This window comes from Rhamphochromis longiceps, linkage group LG1 (assembly GCF_057381845.1).
Source record: "Rhamphochromis longiceps isolate RC_006_pf linkage group LG1, R_longiceps_female_GT1.1, whole genome shotgun sequence".
Taxonomy (NCBI): domain Eukaryota; kingdom Metazoa; phylum Chordata; class Actinopteri; order Cichliformes; family Cichlidae; genus Rhamphochromis; species Rhamphochromis longiceps.
Genome location: NC_140557.1, coordinates 26,140,457 through 26,154,154, shown reverse-complemented (window position 1 = coordinate 26,154,154; position 13,698 = coordinate 26,140,457). Strand labels below are relative to the sequence as shown.

Here is a 13,698-nt window from a genome sequence, read left to right as displayed (position 1 = left end):
AGAGAGAAGGAGAGAGGCGAGCGGGATAAATCACTCCTCTAATACTAATGAGATAGAAGGTGAGAACAGATTCGCATAACTCATTCTTTCGGCTGCGTGTTGTTTCTGCAGCACATGCCTAGGGGGCACGGTGAAGGAAGATGTGGCAGAAATAAAAGCTCTCTCCGGTTGGACCGGCGCCAAGACACAGCGGAGCGAGCGAGTTCTACTTTGTTTGACTTTGAAAGTGTTTGATTTACAGCAAGGAGACCCAGCTGCTGGCAGCTCAAAGAATGCATTGCCACGCCGTGTGCAGCACGCAGCCGTCGGTGTGCTTGTGTATGTTAGCGCGCATTACTGTGTGGTCACTTTTATCTATACCCATCTATTGCTGCGGCTGCGACTCCCCGCTGCCTAAAACGTTAAGTCTAAAGACCCCAGGAGGGATCTAAGAGTCTTCAGGGGGCAGGCGGCCACTACAGGGAAGCCCATTCCAATCTGAGGGAACCAGCAAGACCGGTGCTTCAGAGCACAGCTGGTGGTAGCTCTGAGGGTATGTGTGTGCACGCACACAAACCCCCCACAAACACAGGTAGACACATGGTAGCTGAATGCTAGATTCCTCCACTGTGAAGGTTATGCTTTATGTTGTGTTCTCGTTTGTTTGGGAGCTCTGTTAATGCCTGGTTGGCTCCTTGTGCCTGACTTGTTTGAGCACAATGCCAGCAGCAACAACGTAACTAGGGACATGCACAAATGTTTATTTATCGCAATCATCCGTCTTCCTTTTTTTTCTCCTCCTCCTTTTATGAAATATGACACGTCGGAGGGTATTCTCTATAAAAAAGAACACCTTACAGTAGAATGGTTGTAAAGTGACAGCATCGACGGTGTAGGCGTGCACCTGCCAGTGTCAGCGTGGTCAGGAAAATAAGACACAACGGCAGCCAACATCAGCTCATGGTCTCAGCAGCCTTGTAATTACAGAACAGCAGAGTAATTAATAAGTCGCAAAGGACTCGCCAGCCCGCATATGAAAAGTAAACCAAGCTAATCAACGGCACTTGCTGCTCAATGGAATGACATGATAAGTTGAAGCTCTGGTGTCAGGGAATTAGGCAGAAGAGTGCTGCTCATCCACTCCACCTCTATTACACACAAACACGCATAGAGGCACACACAAACACACAATAACTAAGGAGTGGATGTCTACTGACAGGCCACAGTCTTATTATCATGCCCATGTCATCTCCAATAGGCTGCTTCCTACTGAACCAAGCAAATTGGTTTAATGTGTCCGGCCAATTTGGCTATCACAGAGCTCAACTTGTGTTTTCATATCCTGTTTCTTTCTCTACCCTCGCAAAAAAAAAAAAGAGAATACAATTCTTCCATTGCCTTGCACTGTCACCCTGGTGGGTCTGTTAAAAATAATGAAATTACGCAGCGCACAGGCACGGCAGCTCGCTAAAAGGACATCTAAATAACACCAAAACGTGGCACTCTATACATACAGCACGTTGTTTTTGTCTCTTCTATATCCGTTTCAGTTTGATCCACAGTTTGATTTGACTTGAGTTTAAGTTACAGAGAAGGAGTGCGAGTGTGTAGCGGTGAGCATATAGTCAGGGGCCAACATTTCAATTATTCTGCAGGGTTACTTGGATTTTTGAAAACTTGCAATAAATAAAACATTGACTTCTACAGCTGCAGTGAAATCTCAAGCAAATTCACCGGATACTCGTAGCATCTGTATTTGCAATGAACTGTTAATTGCACGAATGGAAGTTTTATGCCTGTGAGCCTGTGTGATGTTTTCTGTGTCTAAAGAAAACATTAACAGTGAGCGAGGAAGACAAAGACAACAGATGTGTGCGTTACTACCACACCGGACTTTTCTAAAGTCTTTCAGGTAACTTTTCTAAAAATCTAAAAGCGTCACAGCCCCACAAGCAGAGGGGAAAACGAAACGCACCCTAAGGACCGGAACGAAGCGAATGAACGCTCAAATTCTGCTTCTGTCAGAGAGTCTGCGTCTTCTGTTTCCATCTTGGCCGGCGTTCTTGCCCACCGTCTTCCGCCCATTTCCACAAATACGTAGCCAGAGACCATCGATGCTTATCGTGACATCTTCCGCTTTCCTCTGATTTGTTAAATGATTTATTAATGAAAGAGGATGCAAACATAGCTGCTGTTCTGTGCATTACAAGAGCTGCTACAGCAACGCTGTTGAAGTGCGCACCTTTGCGAGCACCACAGATGAAAATGCCAATAATGGCAACTAATAAACAACAGCGTTTCTGTGTTTTGGCTTAAGAGAGATGTCCTAATTTACAGCACTTCCCTCAGGCAACGTTCTACTGGTATCTATCATATGAGCTTTGGGGAGATAAAGAAAAAAATAAAAGCGCTTATTAATAATTCAGATTTTTAGTGTGTAGCGTTATGTACAGTAGCAGCAGGTTTATTTGAGGAAATATATAGATATACCCTGAGGTAAGCTGATATTTTTTAAGGACTGGCAAGCTCAAATAAAATTAATCTTGCCCAGTGACTCAGAGCCTCAACTGGGGGACAAATGCACACAAATTCCAAAAAGTTTTTTTTTGTTGTTTTTTTTTTTAACTGTCTCCCATTCCTGAAATGACTGCCTGCGCATCCAGTTGCTATGCTGTCGATCAAGGTTTCAGTGCGTACAGGTTTACCAAACTTGTTCCAACAGAAAGCTCTGGAGGAAAGTAGTTATCTAAAGATGAAGGGAGAGAAATGAAATAAAGAGTGCTTTTCTATTCACTGCCTCAGTGGCCACTGAGGTGTGGGAGCAATTTCAATACAATGCACAGCGGAGGCTTTGATAAGACTTTTCAGCGGAATCCTCAAAAACAGTCTTCACACGTGCATCTGTGTGTTTGGGTGCATGAGCGCGCGCGTTTCTTGGAGGAAGGGCGTTTCAACGTTCGGACAAATACAAGATTGTCACGCTCATAAAAGAGTAGGGGCTCTGTCACGGAGCCTGCCAGCTAAAGGCTTAAATCACACGCCTGGAATACACAATGACGTTAAACCTACACACATCCACACACACTCACACAATCTCCCTAAATTATGCAGAGTAAGACCATTCCTCGAAGCATCAATTTTCAACATCTGCTCCGGCTACATTGCTGGCAGGTATGTGCTCAGTCTAAACAGTGATTTTTTATTTTGTTTGTTTCTTCTTCTTAGTAAGTACGCTTTTCAAATGATCACAGTCACCACACTTGACGTTTGTTTTTATTCCAGGAATATTTAATTCACCGAATAGGATTTTGGATCTTTTTATTGTGTGTGAACTCAATCCCAAAATTCCATAAATTCAGATATTGTCACTCAAAGAAGTGCGGCTGCTCGCCTGGCAAATCCACAAGAAAAAGAAAATGCTATATTTCATGTGTATGAATGTCTGGCATTTCTCATTAGAGCAGCAGGGAGTCTTCTTTGCAAATGACAAGTGACAGTGTCAAGTCAGCAGAGACTGGAGCCCCGTTCCTCCCCGTCACCCCACACAAGGCAGAATGCCGCCACCTAAAGGCAGCTCTTATAGCCTTCCTCACACCCCCTTTTCATTTCTTTTTTTTGGCCTTTGTATTACTTGCACCTTATTAACGCGAACGGTCTCCCACTAAGACGAGAATCTGCTTAATTAGAGTTTTGTGGTGAATCTAATTAGAAACAAAACGAATCAATATGATAAAATATGGGCCGTTTGAACGCCATGACACAAGGTGTCTCTAACTGTTTGGTTACAGTGATGATGTCAGCTGTTCACAAAAGTAAAAGAAATGGAAAAAAGAGGAAGGTGCATACTAGGTGCACATGGCTGCCTAAAGCATGCTTGTGACAGATTGGACTTAAGTGTGAAGTGATGAAAAGTAATTCCTTCTTCCCGAACACTGAGACAATTTGCTGCAGACTGGTCTTAACCTTGATTCTACGCTAAGTAATTCCCTTCAACGCCTTAAGCAAAATTAGGCATCATTACTTATCATCCATCTTCTTATTCCAGGAATTCTCTCTACAAATGAATCTGGCACTGTGGTGACAATGATAAGGGCAGCAGAGCTCTGCTGATGTGTTCGTATTATTCCCTTCTCCCAGCTAGAAACCAACCCTAGCCTTTCTGCCAGCTCACTGCTATAAAACATCATTAGAGGCCGGAGTATGGAGAAAGACTGGAAGTTGAAGACAACTACAGCGGCTCTACTTGGAACAAGTTTGGTAAACCTGTATGTACAGATGAAGACAGCGGCACTGAGGTGCCCTTGTGAAAGTGATTGACCATGCGATATGCTCACCAAGTTTATCCATCTCCTTATTTATTTTTTTCCCATATAGCCTCTCCTTTGTGACAACTGTAGTGACAGATGGGCTGAGAGGCCTTGGGATCGATAGAAGGGGAATTCTGTCTTTGTTTCCTGACATTTTTCCCATAGCCACGCTAGCCGACTCAGGTTACTTACTGTCCACGCGCAGGGAGAAGCGAGGATGGAGTAGGGAGGAGGGAGGAATGAGATACGCTTCTGTGAAGCCTCTGAAGAAACTTAATGCCTCAGGCCATCTCCCTCTACACAGGTTTCTGTTGAATAATACAACAGAGCACCCTGAACGCCTGATGCGTCGAAGGGGACCGTCTGTAAACAAGACACCAAGGAATGTGTTGTTGCCTTTCCTGCTAGTTTCCCCTTTGACAGTCTGAATAAAGAGCGAAAAGGAAGCTCTCAAACTGTATGTGTGTGTGTGTGTCTGTGTGTGAGACAGCCTTGTGTTGTCCAATTCATCATCACTACATTAACAGAGAAACAGCCTGCAGAAAGGCCCAGCAATTATTCTCTCTCTCTGATTAGGAAGCCTTAACGATCTTTTTGCTGACCCTTGCCCTGTGCAGCTGGTTCATAATAGAAGCAGGGATGAGGCTGAGAGTGAGAACAACAGACAGTGGTCTTCCTCCCTGGTGGGAATATGTCACATCTGATCACCGTCACGATCAAGTCCTCATCCACTGAAAGCAGTGGGGAAGCAAAAAATGTAAAACAGAAAAAAGAAAAAAAGAAAAAAGCTAAAAATTAATAAAGTGCAACTGGCAAAAATGTCATGCCCTAACAGTGTCAAGCAGTATAAGACTATGATATAAAATTCAGTGCCAAATCATAGCATATGTTCTCTCAAGGTATATGTTCTCTCATAGCATTGTCAGATGAAAAACCAACAAGCACTTGGAGAGAGTGGGGAAGAAGATGGAGGTTCTTTTAGCAGGAAGAAACTTACAGAACCAGAATCAGGGTGGGCGGCCGCTTTGGCCAGAATAACGGGTAAATATCGTAATAAGGGTAAACTGTGCCACGACTGCCCATTATCCCCAGCATTACATACCAATGTCTTAAGCAGGCTCTAATCCTTGTCTGACACGACAGACTTTTAATGGGCTTAAGGCCAAAGACACAGAGAAGTTATCACATTAGAGGCTTATACACCCAGTACTCCGCTCAAAGACTTATGAAGTAGCTGTGAAAATAGGTACAATCTCCTAATCTCTAGGAATTAAAACCCACTAGAATAAACCTCATATAGCTATAGAATTTCATGTCTCACCAAAAGAAAAGGGAGAAAAGAAAAAAAGAAAAAGCATCAGTCATTACTTGGAGGAGCTTCACTATCACTAAGACATCTGTTGCTGTCACTCTGTATATGTTTAAATTTAGAAAATATTCAGGTAAAAATCATTTAAACAAAACTGATCTAGATGTAATTTTTTGGATTAAAGCAAGAACATTTCTTTGGAATTATGACAATGGTCCAAAATAGGATATATACCTGCTTATAACACACGCTAAGCTCTTGACTCCACAGCAATGAGATGACAGCGACCGAAAACTGATTTCAAAAGCCTGCCGTGACATATTCCAAGCACAACCGATTTGTGTTGATGTCACTGGCTCTGTTCTATGAGAGCACCAGAATGACTGTTTAATCCTTCTAATGCTCACCCCCCCACCCCCCCCCTCCTTTCTTGTCTTTGTCTCAGTGCTTCTGGGCCTCTCTGCCTGTCCTTGTCCTTTTTTTTTTCTTTCATTTTATAAAACAAGGGGTGGGGGGCCGATACAGGAAGTGGGACCTTTGTGAGTCCTGTGACGTAAAAATGGTGGCACAACAGTGAAGGAGTGCAATTTCTCTTACCTGTATGATGGACATGCGGTTAGTAGGTGTGTCTGTGGTGCTGGTGACTGGGCCTGTGAAGCTGGTGTGGCATCCCACGTGGCCTTGGGGCACGCTGAGGTTATTGGCAGTGGGTTTGAGGTACATGACCTCTGACCTTGGTGAGCTGAGTGGCAGACGTGTCTGGTAGTCAAAGTACATGGGAGAGGTGGCCAAGGAAGGGCTGCTTACCACATTCATCACATTCATGGCATCCCGCTCCTCCACCTCGCTCTGCACCAGCATGATGTCGTTCTTGTTAATCTTCTTCTTCTTCCCTTTCCCCAGCTGCGGGTGCGAGTACTCTGCAATGCGACAATTGTAAGTGCGAATCTCCTTGTTTTCCCGCTTGCACTTGATAGCTATGGTCACCATGGCAGCCAAAAGCATGATAGATATGATGCTAAGAGTTACAATAAGAGGCAAAGACATGTCCCAGTTCTGATTGTCCTTCATGTGCGGCAGTCCATCAGGAGGTCGTCCATTGGAGGCCTTGATGATGAGCCTGGCGGCAGCGGTCAGAGTCGGCTTGCCGTGGTCCGATACTCGAATGATCAGCTCAACAATGGGGCTCACGTCGTCCCAGAATGGGTGAGCCGTTCGTACCTCGCCGGTCACTGGATCAATCTCAAAGAGATGTTCCTCATTGCCATCTGATATCTCATAGGTAAGCCGCCCACTTTCACCGTAGTCATTGTCTACCGCCCTCACTGTGGTGACAATGTAGCCAACGCCAACATTACGTGGCACGTGGATTTCAGCGGTATCATTCTGAAGAAGCGGCAAAACTATGACAGGGATGTTGTCATTGACATCCAGAACACTGATGCGCACTGTAGCATTGCTCTCCAAGTGCGGAGATCCTGCATCCTTAGCCAGAACCTTGAAGTCAAAATATTTTATTTGCTCATAGTTAAAAGATCGAACAGCATAGATGGCTCCATTAGCAGCATTTACATTAACATAGGTGTTGACATCACCCCCACTAACATTGGAGTTAATTATGCTGTAGTACACGGTGCCATTTTGCCCAAGGTCTGGGTCATGTGCCAGAACTGACCCCAGGTATTCCCCAGGTATATTGTTCTCAGGAATCTGAAGAAGGTAGACTGACTTGGTAAAGCGAGGGGTATTGTCATTCTCATCCAGGATCTTTACTGTGAAGGATTTTGTGGAGTTCAGAGGAGGTATGCCGTTGTCTTTGGCCACAATGGTGACATTGTACTCGTCCTGCATCTCCCTATCCAAGGGCCTGTCTGTCACCACTGTGTAAAAGTTGTCATAGTTCTCTTCGAGTTTAAAAGGTACATTACCTAGGACTCTGCATTGAAGCTGCCCATTCCTGCCTGAGTCCTTGTCTGTGACACGGACAAGAGCAATGACAGTGCCTGGAGGAGCTGCCTCACTGATGGCCCCCTGTCTCACAGACACAAAGCCTATAGATGGCCAGTTATCATTCCTGTCAAGCACTTTAACGGTCACTTTACAATGGCCTGGGATTGGATTGGGACCTAGATCCTTTGCCTGGACGTCAATCTCAATAACTGGGCTTTCTTCATAGTCAATTTCACCCTGAATCTTTATGACTCCTGTTCTTGAATCTATGGAGAAAAGCTCTCGGATTCTCTCTGGAGCATAGCCACTAAAGGAATAGACTACTTGTCCATTGTTCCCCTCATCAGGATCGGTGGCATTTAGATCAATCAAGACTTTTCCAGGAGGTGAATTTTCAGGAATTTCCACAACATACGAGGGCTGATCAAACACAGGGCTGTTATCATTGGAATCAATAACTTTAACATTTATCTGCATGGTGCCTGACCTAGGATATTCGCCCCCATCAGTGGCTGACAATATAAGGGTGTGATGGCTTCTTTCTTCCCGGTCCAGTGGTCGTTGAATAACTAATTCTGGGAATTTAGTCCCGTCACCACGGGATTTTACCTCCAAAGAAAAGAGATTGTAGTCATCGCGTGTTATTTGATAGGTTTTCAGGCCGTTTTCCCCTGCATCTGGGTCATGTGCGCTGGTCAGGGGAAAGCGTGTCCCTGGGACTGCATTTTCAGAAATGTCAATATCAATCTGATCCGAAGGAAACATAGGTGAGTTGTCATTGATGTCCTGAATATCTATCTTGATCATGCATATCTCCTTGTCGTTGGCAAACACTTCCATTGAGAGCTGGCACTTGGGGTTTCTCTTACACAATGTTTCCCTGTCGATGCGCTGTTTCGTATACAGCAATCCGCTTTGTGGGTCCACGTCGATGAGATGCGGGGCTGAGTTCTCCAGCACTCTGAAGTTGGCTTTCTTACCCTGTCCTCCCTGCCCAGTCTGTTCAATTCCAAGTCTGGCATCTTTGGCAATGTTCCCAATCACTGTACCCGGACCCTGCTCCTCTGGGACAGAGTAATTCAAGTTTTTCAATGTCAGGGCTTGAGCCCACAAGAGCAGGAAAAAGAAAATAGAAAGATACATCTCCACTCAGTTAAAAGCTGCTATGATCTGTGTTGAGATTAGCCCCTCCTTTTAACTGTTGATATTTTGCTCAAATGTGGTATTTCTGTTATCCAGGACAAAATAAAGAGTTCTGTTCATCATGCGAGGCCTTGACATTTGTCTTTGTGGATTGTTTTTGCTCTGTCGCTCTCTTCCTCTGCGAGCAATCAGTGGCGCTGAGCACCTAATTTATATTCAGCTGAGCATCCAGACTCATCTGAGCAATAATCGGGATCCAGTCTCCAAACAGAATAGTCACTGCAAAGTGTTCAAAACCACCTAAGAAGGAAAACAGAAACAAGATATAGATGTTATAATATACATGAATCAATTAGCCACTCAAATGAAAAGACACTGAGCCGCACTGGCCATTCTGCCAGTAAGAAATCAGATCCACCTCTGAGCCAAAAATGAAACAAAGCTCATGTGTAATTCATCTCCACATTTACGGAGGAAGCTTGTCAATTAGTTAACCTTGGGAAGACACTCCACGCAGCATAAAATATATGGGCAAATAATGATTCTCCTTGTAGCTTATTTACTCCATAAATACCACATCCTCAGTGCATGTTTTTTCAATCTATCTCTAATGTACAATGGACTACCTGACCCGAGCGCGATAATGGCCCATTCACACATTAGGAGAACTCAAACTGGAATAGGACAACTTCAATAATGTGGTATCACTGCAGGCGTACAACTGAACACGGCCTATTGTGGCGGCTATTTGAATAAGTGTGTATAAAATGAGCCTCTTACACGCATTAACAAATCCGCATAATCCGGATATTTAAAATGAGCCTTATAAAAATTCAGAAATGAGCTGCCAACATCTCAGCACAGCCGTGTAATTCTCTCCACTCGTGCTCTCTGCCTCTCTTTCTCCCTCTTTCTGTGAGAGAGATTCATCGCTCCTTGGAAGAAGACGAAGAAGCTGTTGCATCCGCATGCATGGGGATGGTTGCGAGATAAGGTTTGGAAACGAGCAACAGACAGCGGAAAAATAAGAGAAGAGATGTCAAATGATTACAAATATATAACTTACCAAAAGAAACTGCGCAAATAGTCCAAGGATAGAACTGTACAAAAAAAGAAAAAAAGATAATAACAACAAAAGGAGAAAGACAAAAATTAAAAACAGTCAGTTCCAGCAGGGTTTAGGGAGAGTTTCGTCTCCTTAGCCCACTTCGGTAGGTGCCACCCGTATCCTCCTTCTCCTCTTTGTGAAGAGGGAGAGAGGGGGGAAAGCCACAAGCCTCCAATGCACACGCAGGCTACAGTGCAGCGCAGTGGAAATAAAAAAAAAAGTGCTCCAGAAAAGTATGACTGTAATGTCAATGAGCTGAAGTCCTCTCCGCTGTCTGATTAGGATGCAGCGGCTCGCCTTCTGCCTGCAGTGAGTCACCGTTCTTCAGGAAGGAAAACTGAGAAATACTCTACGAAGAAGAAGAAAGGAGGGGAAAAATCCAGATGTGTGGTAAGGTAGATCCAAAGTGAATATTTGAAAGGCAGTCAGTGTTTTTTCCGCCGTTCGAGACAGCACAGAGTTACTGATTCCCGTAGTGGCATTTTTGTCCTTGCCCGTCGTCCCCGTCAAAGTCCACGCACACACACATGCACACACACACACACACACATATATTTATATATATACACACAGATACACAGAGAGACAGCTGCTGAGGTGGTCAACAACAACGCCGCATTCCGGCACAAGTCTCCCCTATATCTGTCAGGAAATGTGTGATTTCCTTCAGCACGCACGCACAGTCGTTATTTACTACTTCGCACACGCAGCACAGCCCTAAGCCCACGGAGCGCTTCCTCTCACTGACTGAACTCCGGACACCGCATGGTGCATTAAACATTGTCGCTACTCCTCTGGCAGCCAATGAATTTGAAGAGGTGGGAAGAGAAGGAGGGGATTCAAAAGCCGCTGTGGGTACCGACTACAAATGATTGGTGGCTTGCAGTTCACCGGTGGCGGATGGGTTTTTTTTCAAACCGCACTTCATTGTTGTTTACAATAAAGGAAACGGTGCGTTGGGGAGGGGGGGCAGGCTCGCCGACATATGCACTGGGGCCAGGATGAAGTGGTTGGAAGTGTCCGTTAGAGCATCAAAAAATAACAAGACGACAGATTTGAATCCAGTGGAAGTAAATTTCTCTGGTACAGAGAACAGAGACCTCCCTGATCCCGACGTAAAAGCGCCAGTTTAGTTCTTTGGTGCACAACTGTCTTAGTTTTCTTAAGAGGGATTGTGAGTGTTTGGGAAGTGCACGTTTTAGGAGCTACTTATTACACTTCGCAATTACCGGTCTCCTTTCGCGGTTTTTATTTAAAGTTCTAGCTAGAGGCTTTATTTGCCGTGCCACCTGAGAAGCAGCAGAGATTGCGTTAATCATTTCCTATGTAATTAAAGCTGCTAAATGTCTAGGCAACTGTGTGATGGGAATTTATGATACATTTTGAATTAAGGACTGCAGCAGGCAGCCTATTCGATAGTGACAGTGAACTGTCATGGCTGTTTCAAACGAGAACAATTAGCAGTAAATAGGGTTGCCAACTCCCTGAAAAATAAATAAGGGACACCTCGTGGCCAGGGCCGGGCGACCCAGTTGTCTTCACCCTTCCCAGTGTGGTGAATTTTCTAGCTCTTTTTTTGTGTGTGAAATTATTTTTTTAACCATTTGACTTGAAGTTGATTTAAGTAGATGCATATTCTATTCTTTGTGATATGAACACATCTGAAACAAATGATCATTTAGCCATTTATTTTTAGCTCAAAATGACAACATTAACACAGTAAAACAGGTCTCTTTCTTAAACAGAAGCCTGTCATGCTTAACTTTTGAGAATATAAGTAAATCTTTCTTTAAAAGCACTCTGTCCTGCTTAACTTAAAATAATAGAAAACAATAGAAAGAAAAATATTCTTGTAACAGTGCACATTTAGTGCATTTAGTACAATTGGCTTCAGTTGAGGTATTATTTCAGCTTTTCTAATGCTAATCAGCTGCTCCTGTTTGTAAACCCGCTTGTTCCCATGATTACGCATCTTAACTCATCATCATTATTCATCTATGTATTACTTTTATGTATTAGTCATCAATTTGTTGTAATCATCTATCCTTGCAGTTGTTTATTACACAAAATAAATTATATTATCACACTTCTGGCCACATAGCGCTGATATTCACTGCACATGCCCATATTAACGTTTTCCAGCCAGGTGTTTTCCTTTTTCCATTCTTCCCTTTCTCTGAGGGGAACAAACATTGCTGCTCTAATGCTGGGCTTACACCGTGCGGTTTTAGGCCCATTTTGAGCCGATTTTTGAGTGATCGGACCGATTTTGGCCTTCATCGTGCGTCGTGTAGTATACGTGGGGTAACGAGAAGTGATTAACACCTCACGACCAGCTCCCGATCATCAATCGCTCGTGAGGGTGTCACCACAGGCGCTCACACTGCTCTCGCGCAAACGTAAACGTTGGTGAAAAAGACGGCGCAGCGCGGCTGTGCAGCGTGTGATCTGGACACAAGCGATGGAGGCACAACTTGTAGAACTTTGGAAAGCTCATCCGAGCCTTTTCGATGTGGCATCACAAAATTATCACGACCACAACAACCGTGAAAATAGTTGGATTTACACTGCTGCTCAATCACAGCTGCCTGATCAATGTTTTTCATTAGCAATTTAGCAAAGTTGATGGTAGTGGTGTGTCTGTGTGAGTGAAAGACAGAGAGAGCGAGCGACAGATTTTCTGTTATAACCTTCATGTTATGGAGGCACAGTGTGAGCACTCAGGTCGCATCAGAGCATCGGGCGGTATAGTGTGAGAGTACATCGTGACATACGAACTTCTAACACCTGCGAGTCAATCGTGCAGTTTGAGCAGGAGCTGAATAACGTGACTGAAAAAAATCGCACAGTGTCTGCCCAGCTTTAGGTGTACTGTCATCCGAGACTTGCACCGCAGAGTCGGCGTTTGTTCCCCTGTTGGCCATGCTTCTTGTTGTGGTCATCTGTTGTCTTCCGGTATTTTCTCCGCAAGCGACCTTTCCTCGACCAATGAGATGAGCGGTAATCTGAATTGTCATACTCGAATTGTCATAAGTGTGCTGTCAGCTCATTGGTCACAAAGCAGGAGAGGGGCTGGGAATTATGTTTTCAAACAAAGTGTTAATTCCATAAACATTTATAGACTACTTTTGATTCTCACTGTATTACGGGACAAAGTGCGTCCCTTATTAGCTCAATACGGGACGTGTACTTTTGTTTCGAAATACGGGACGATTCCGTATTTTAAGGGACGGTTGGCAACCCTAGCAGTAAATGTCCCCTAAGCAGTGGAACAAGGGCTAAGCTGTTCAGTCATAAGTAAGAGTATGTTGACTATCTGTGCTTTTAAATGTGTGCTAGACAAAATAAGGAATTTAAATAAAGCATTTCAGACTTTAGGAAAATGTGATGTGCATTATTATTATTTTTTAAAGCCTTTCTCCCTAGCAGCATCGCAGACAACTAACTCAGGCAATATTCAGATTCAACAATATTAATAATACAATTAGCTTTTAACTGCAAGCTAACTCAGAGACACTTCCACCTTAGCTGGGTCAGGACATGCATTCAGAAAAACTGATTAGAAAAAAGTAATAAAAAGTTTTCCAATCAACCCACTGTGTCACACTGTTGCTCGTCATCATCCGTCCCACGGTTAGTAACTGGTGTGTATCTGCAAAAACGGCAGATTACAGGTCAAGAATTTTCAGTGGTACTTTTGGCTCAACTATCGCTTCATCATCACTTCAGCGCCAGCAGAGCTTCTGCCTCGCCAGGGCTTTACTAAACCTTTCATTTGGTGTTGCTATTTCAACACGTCAGCTTTGCTCAATATAATCATGTATATACATGGGTCTCAACCTCTTTGACTTTCCCGCTGACCTTTCTCCCTGACAGGGGGAATGACAAAAGTGTCAGATACG

The 13,698-nt window shown here is 44.0% G+C and overlaps 1 protein-coding gene across 2 annotated transcripts in view; it reads right to left on the bottom strand.

Annotated features, from left to right (window-relative positions):
* Positions 1-10,546, bottom strand: part of pcdh17 (protocadherin 17) — a 72,040-nt gene extending 61,494 nt beyond the window's left edge. Inside the window, exons 1-2 of one of the 2 annotated variants that reach the window (XM_085403591.1) lie at positions 9,755-10,546; positions 6,193-8,988 (exon numbers count right to left, since the gene is read on the bottom strand). In XM_085403591.1, the coding sequence (XP_085259717.1) occupies positions 6,193-8,688 (2,496 nt within the window). In that variant the 5' untranslated portion in view covers positions 8,689-8,988; positions 9,755-10,546. The remainder of the gene's footprint in view (positions 1-6,192; positions 8,989-9,754) is intronic. The other variant, XM_085403594.1, reaches the window with a different exon arrangement.
* Between the last annotated feature and the right edge of the window lie 3,152 nt (positions 10,547-13,698).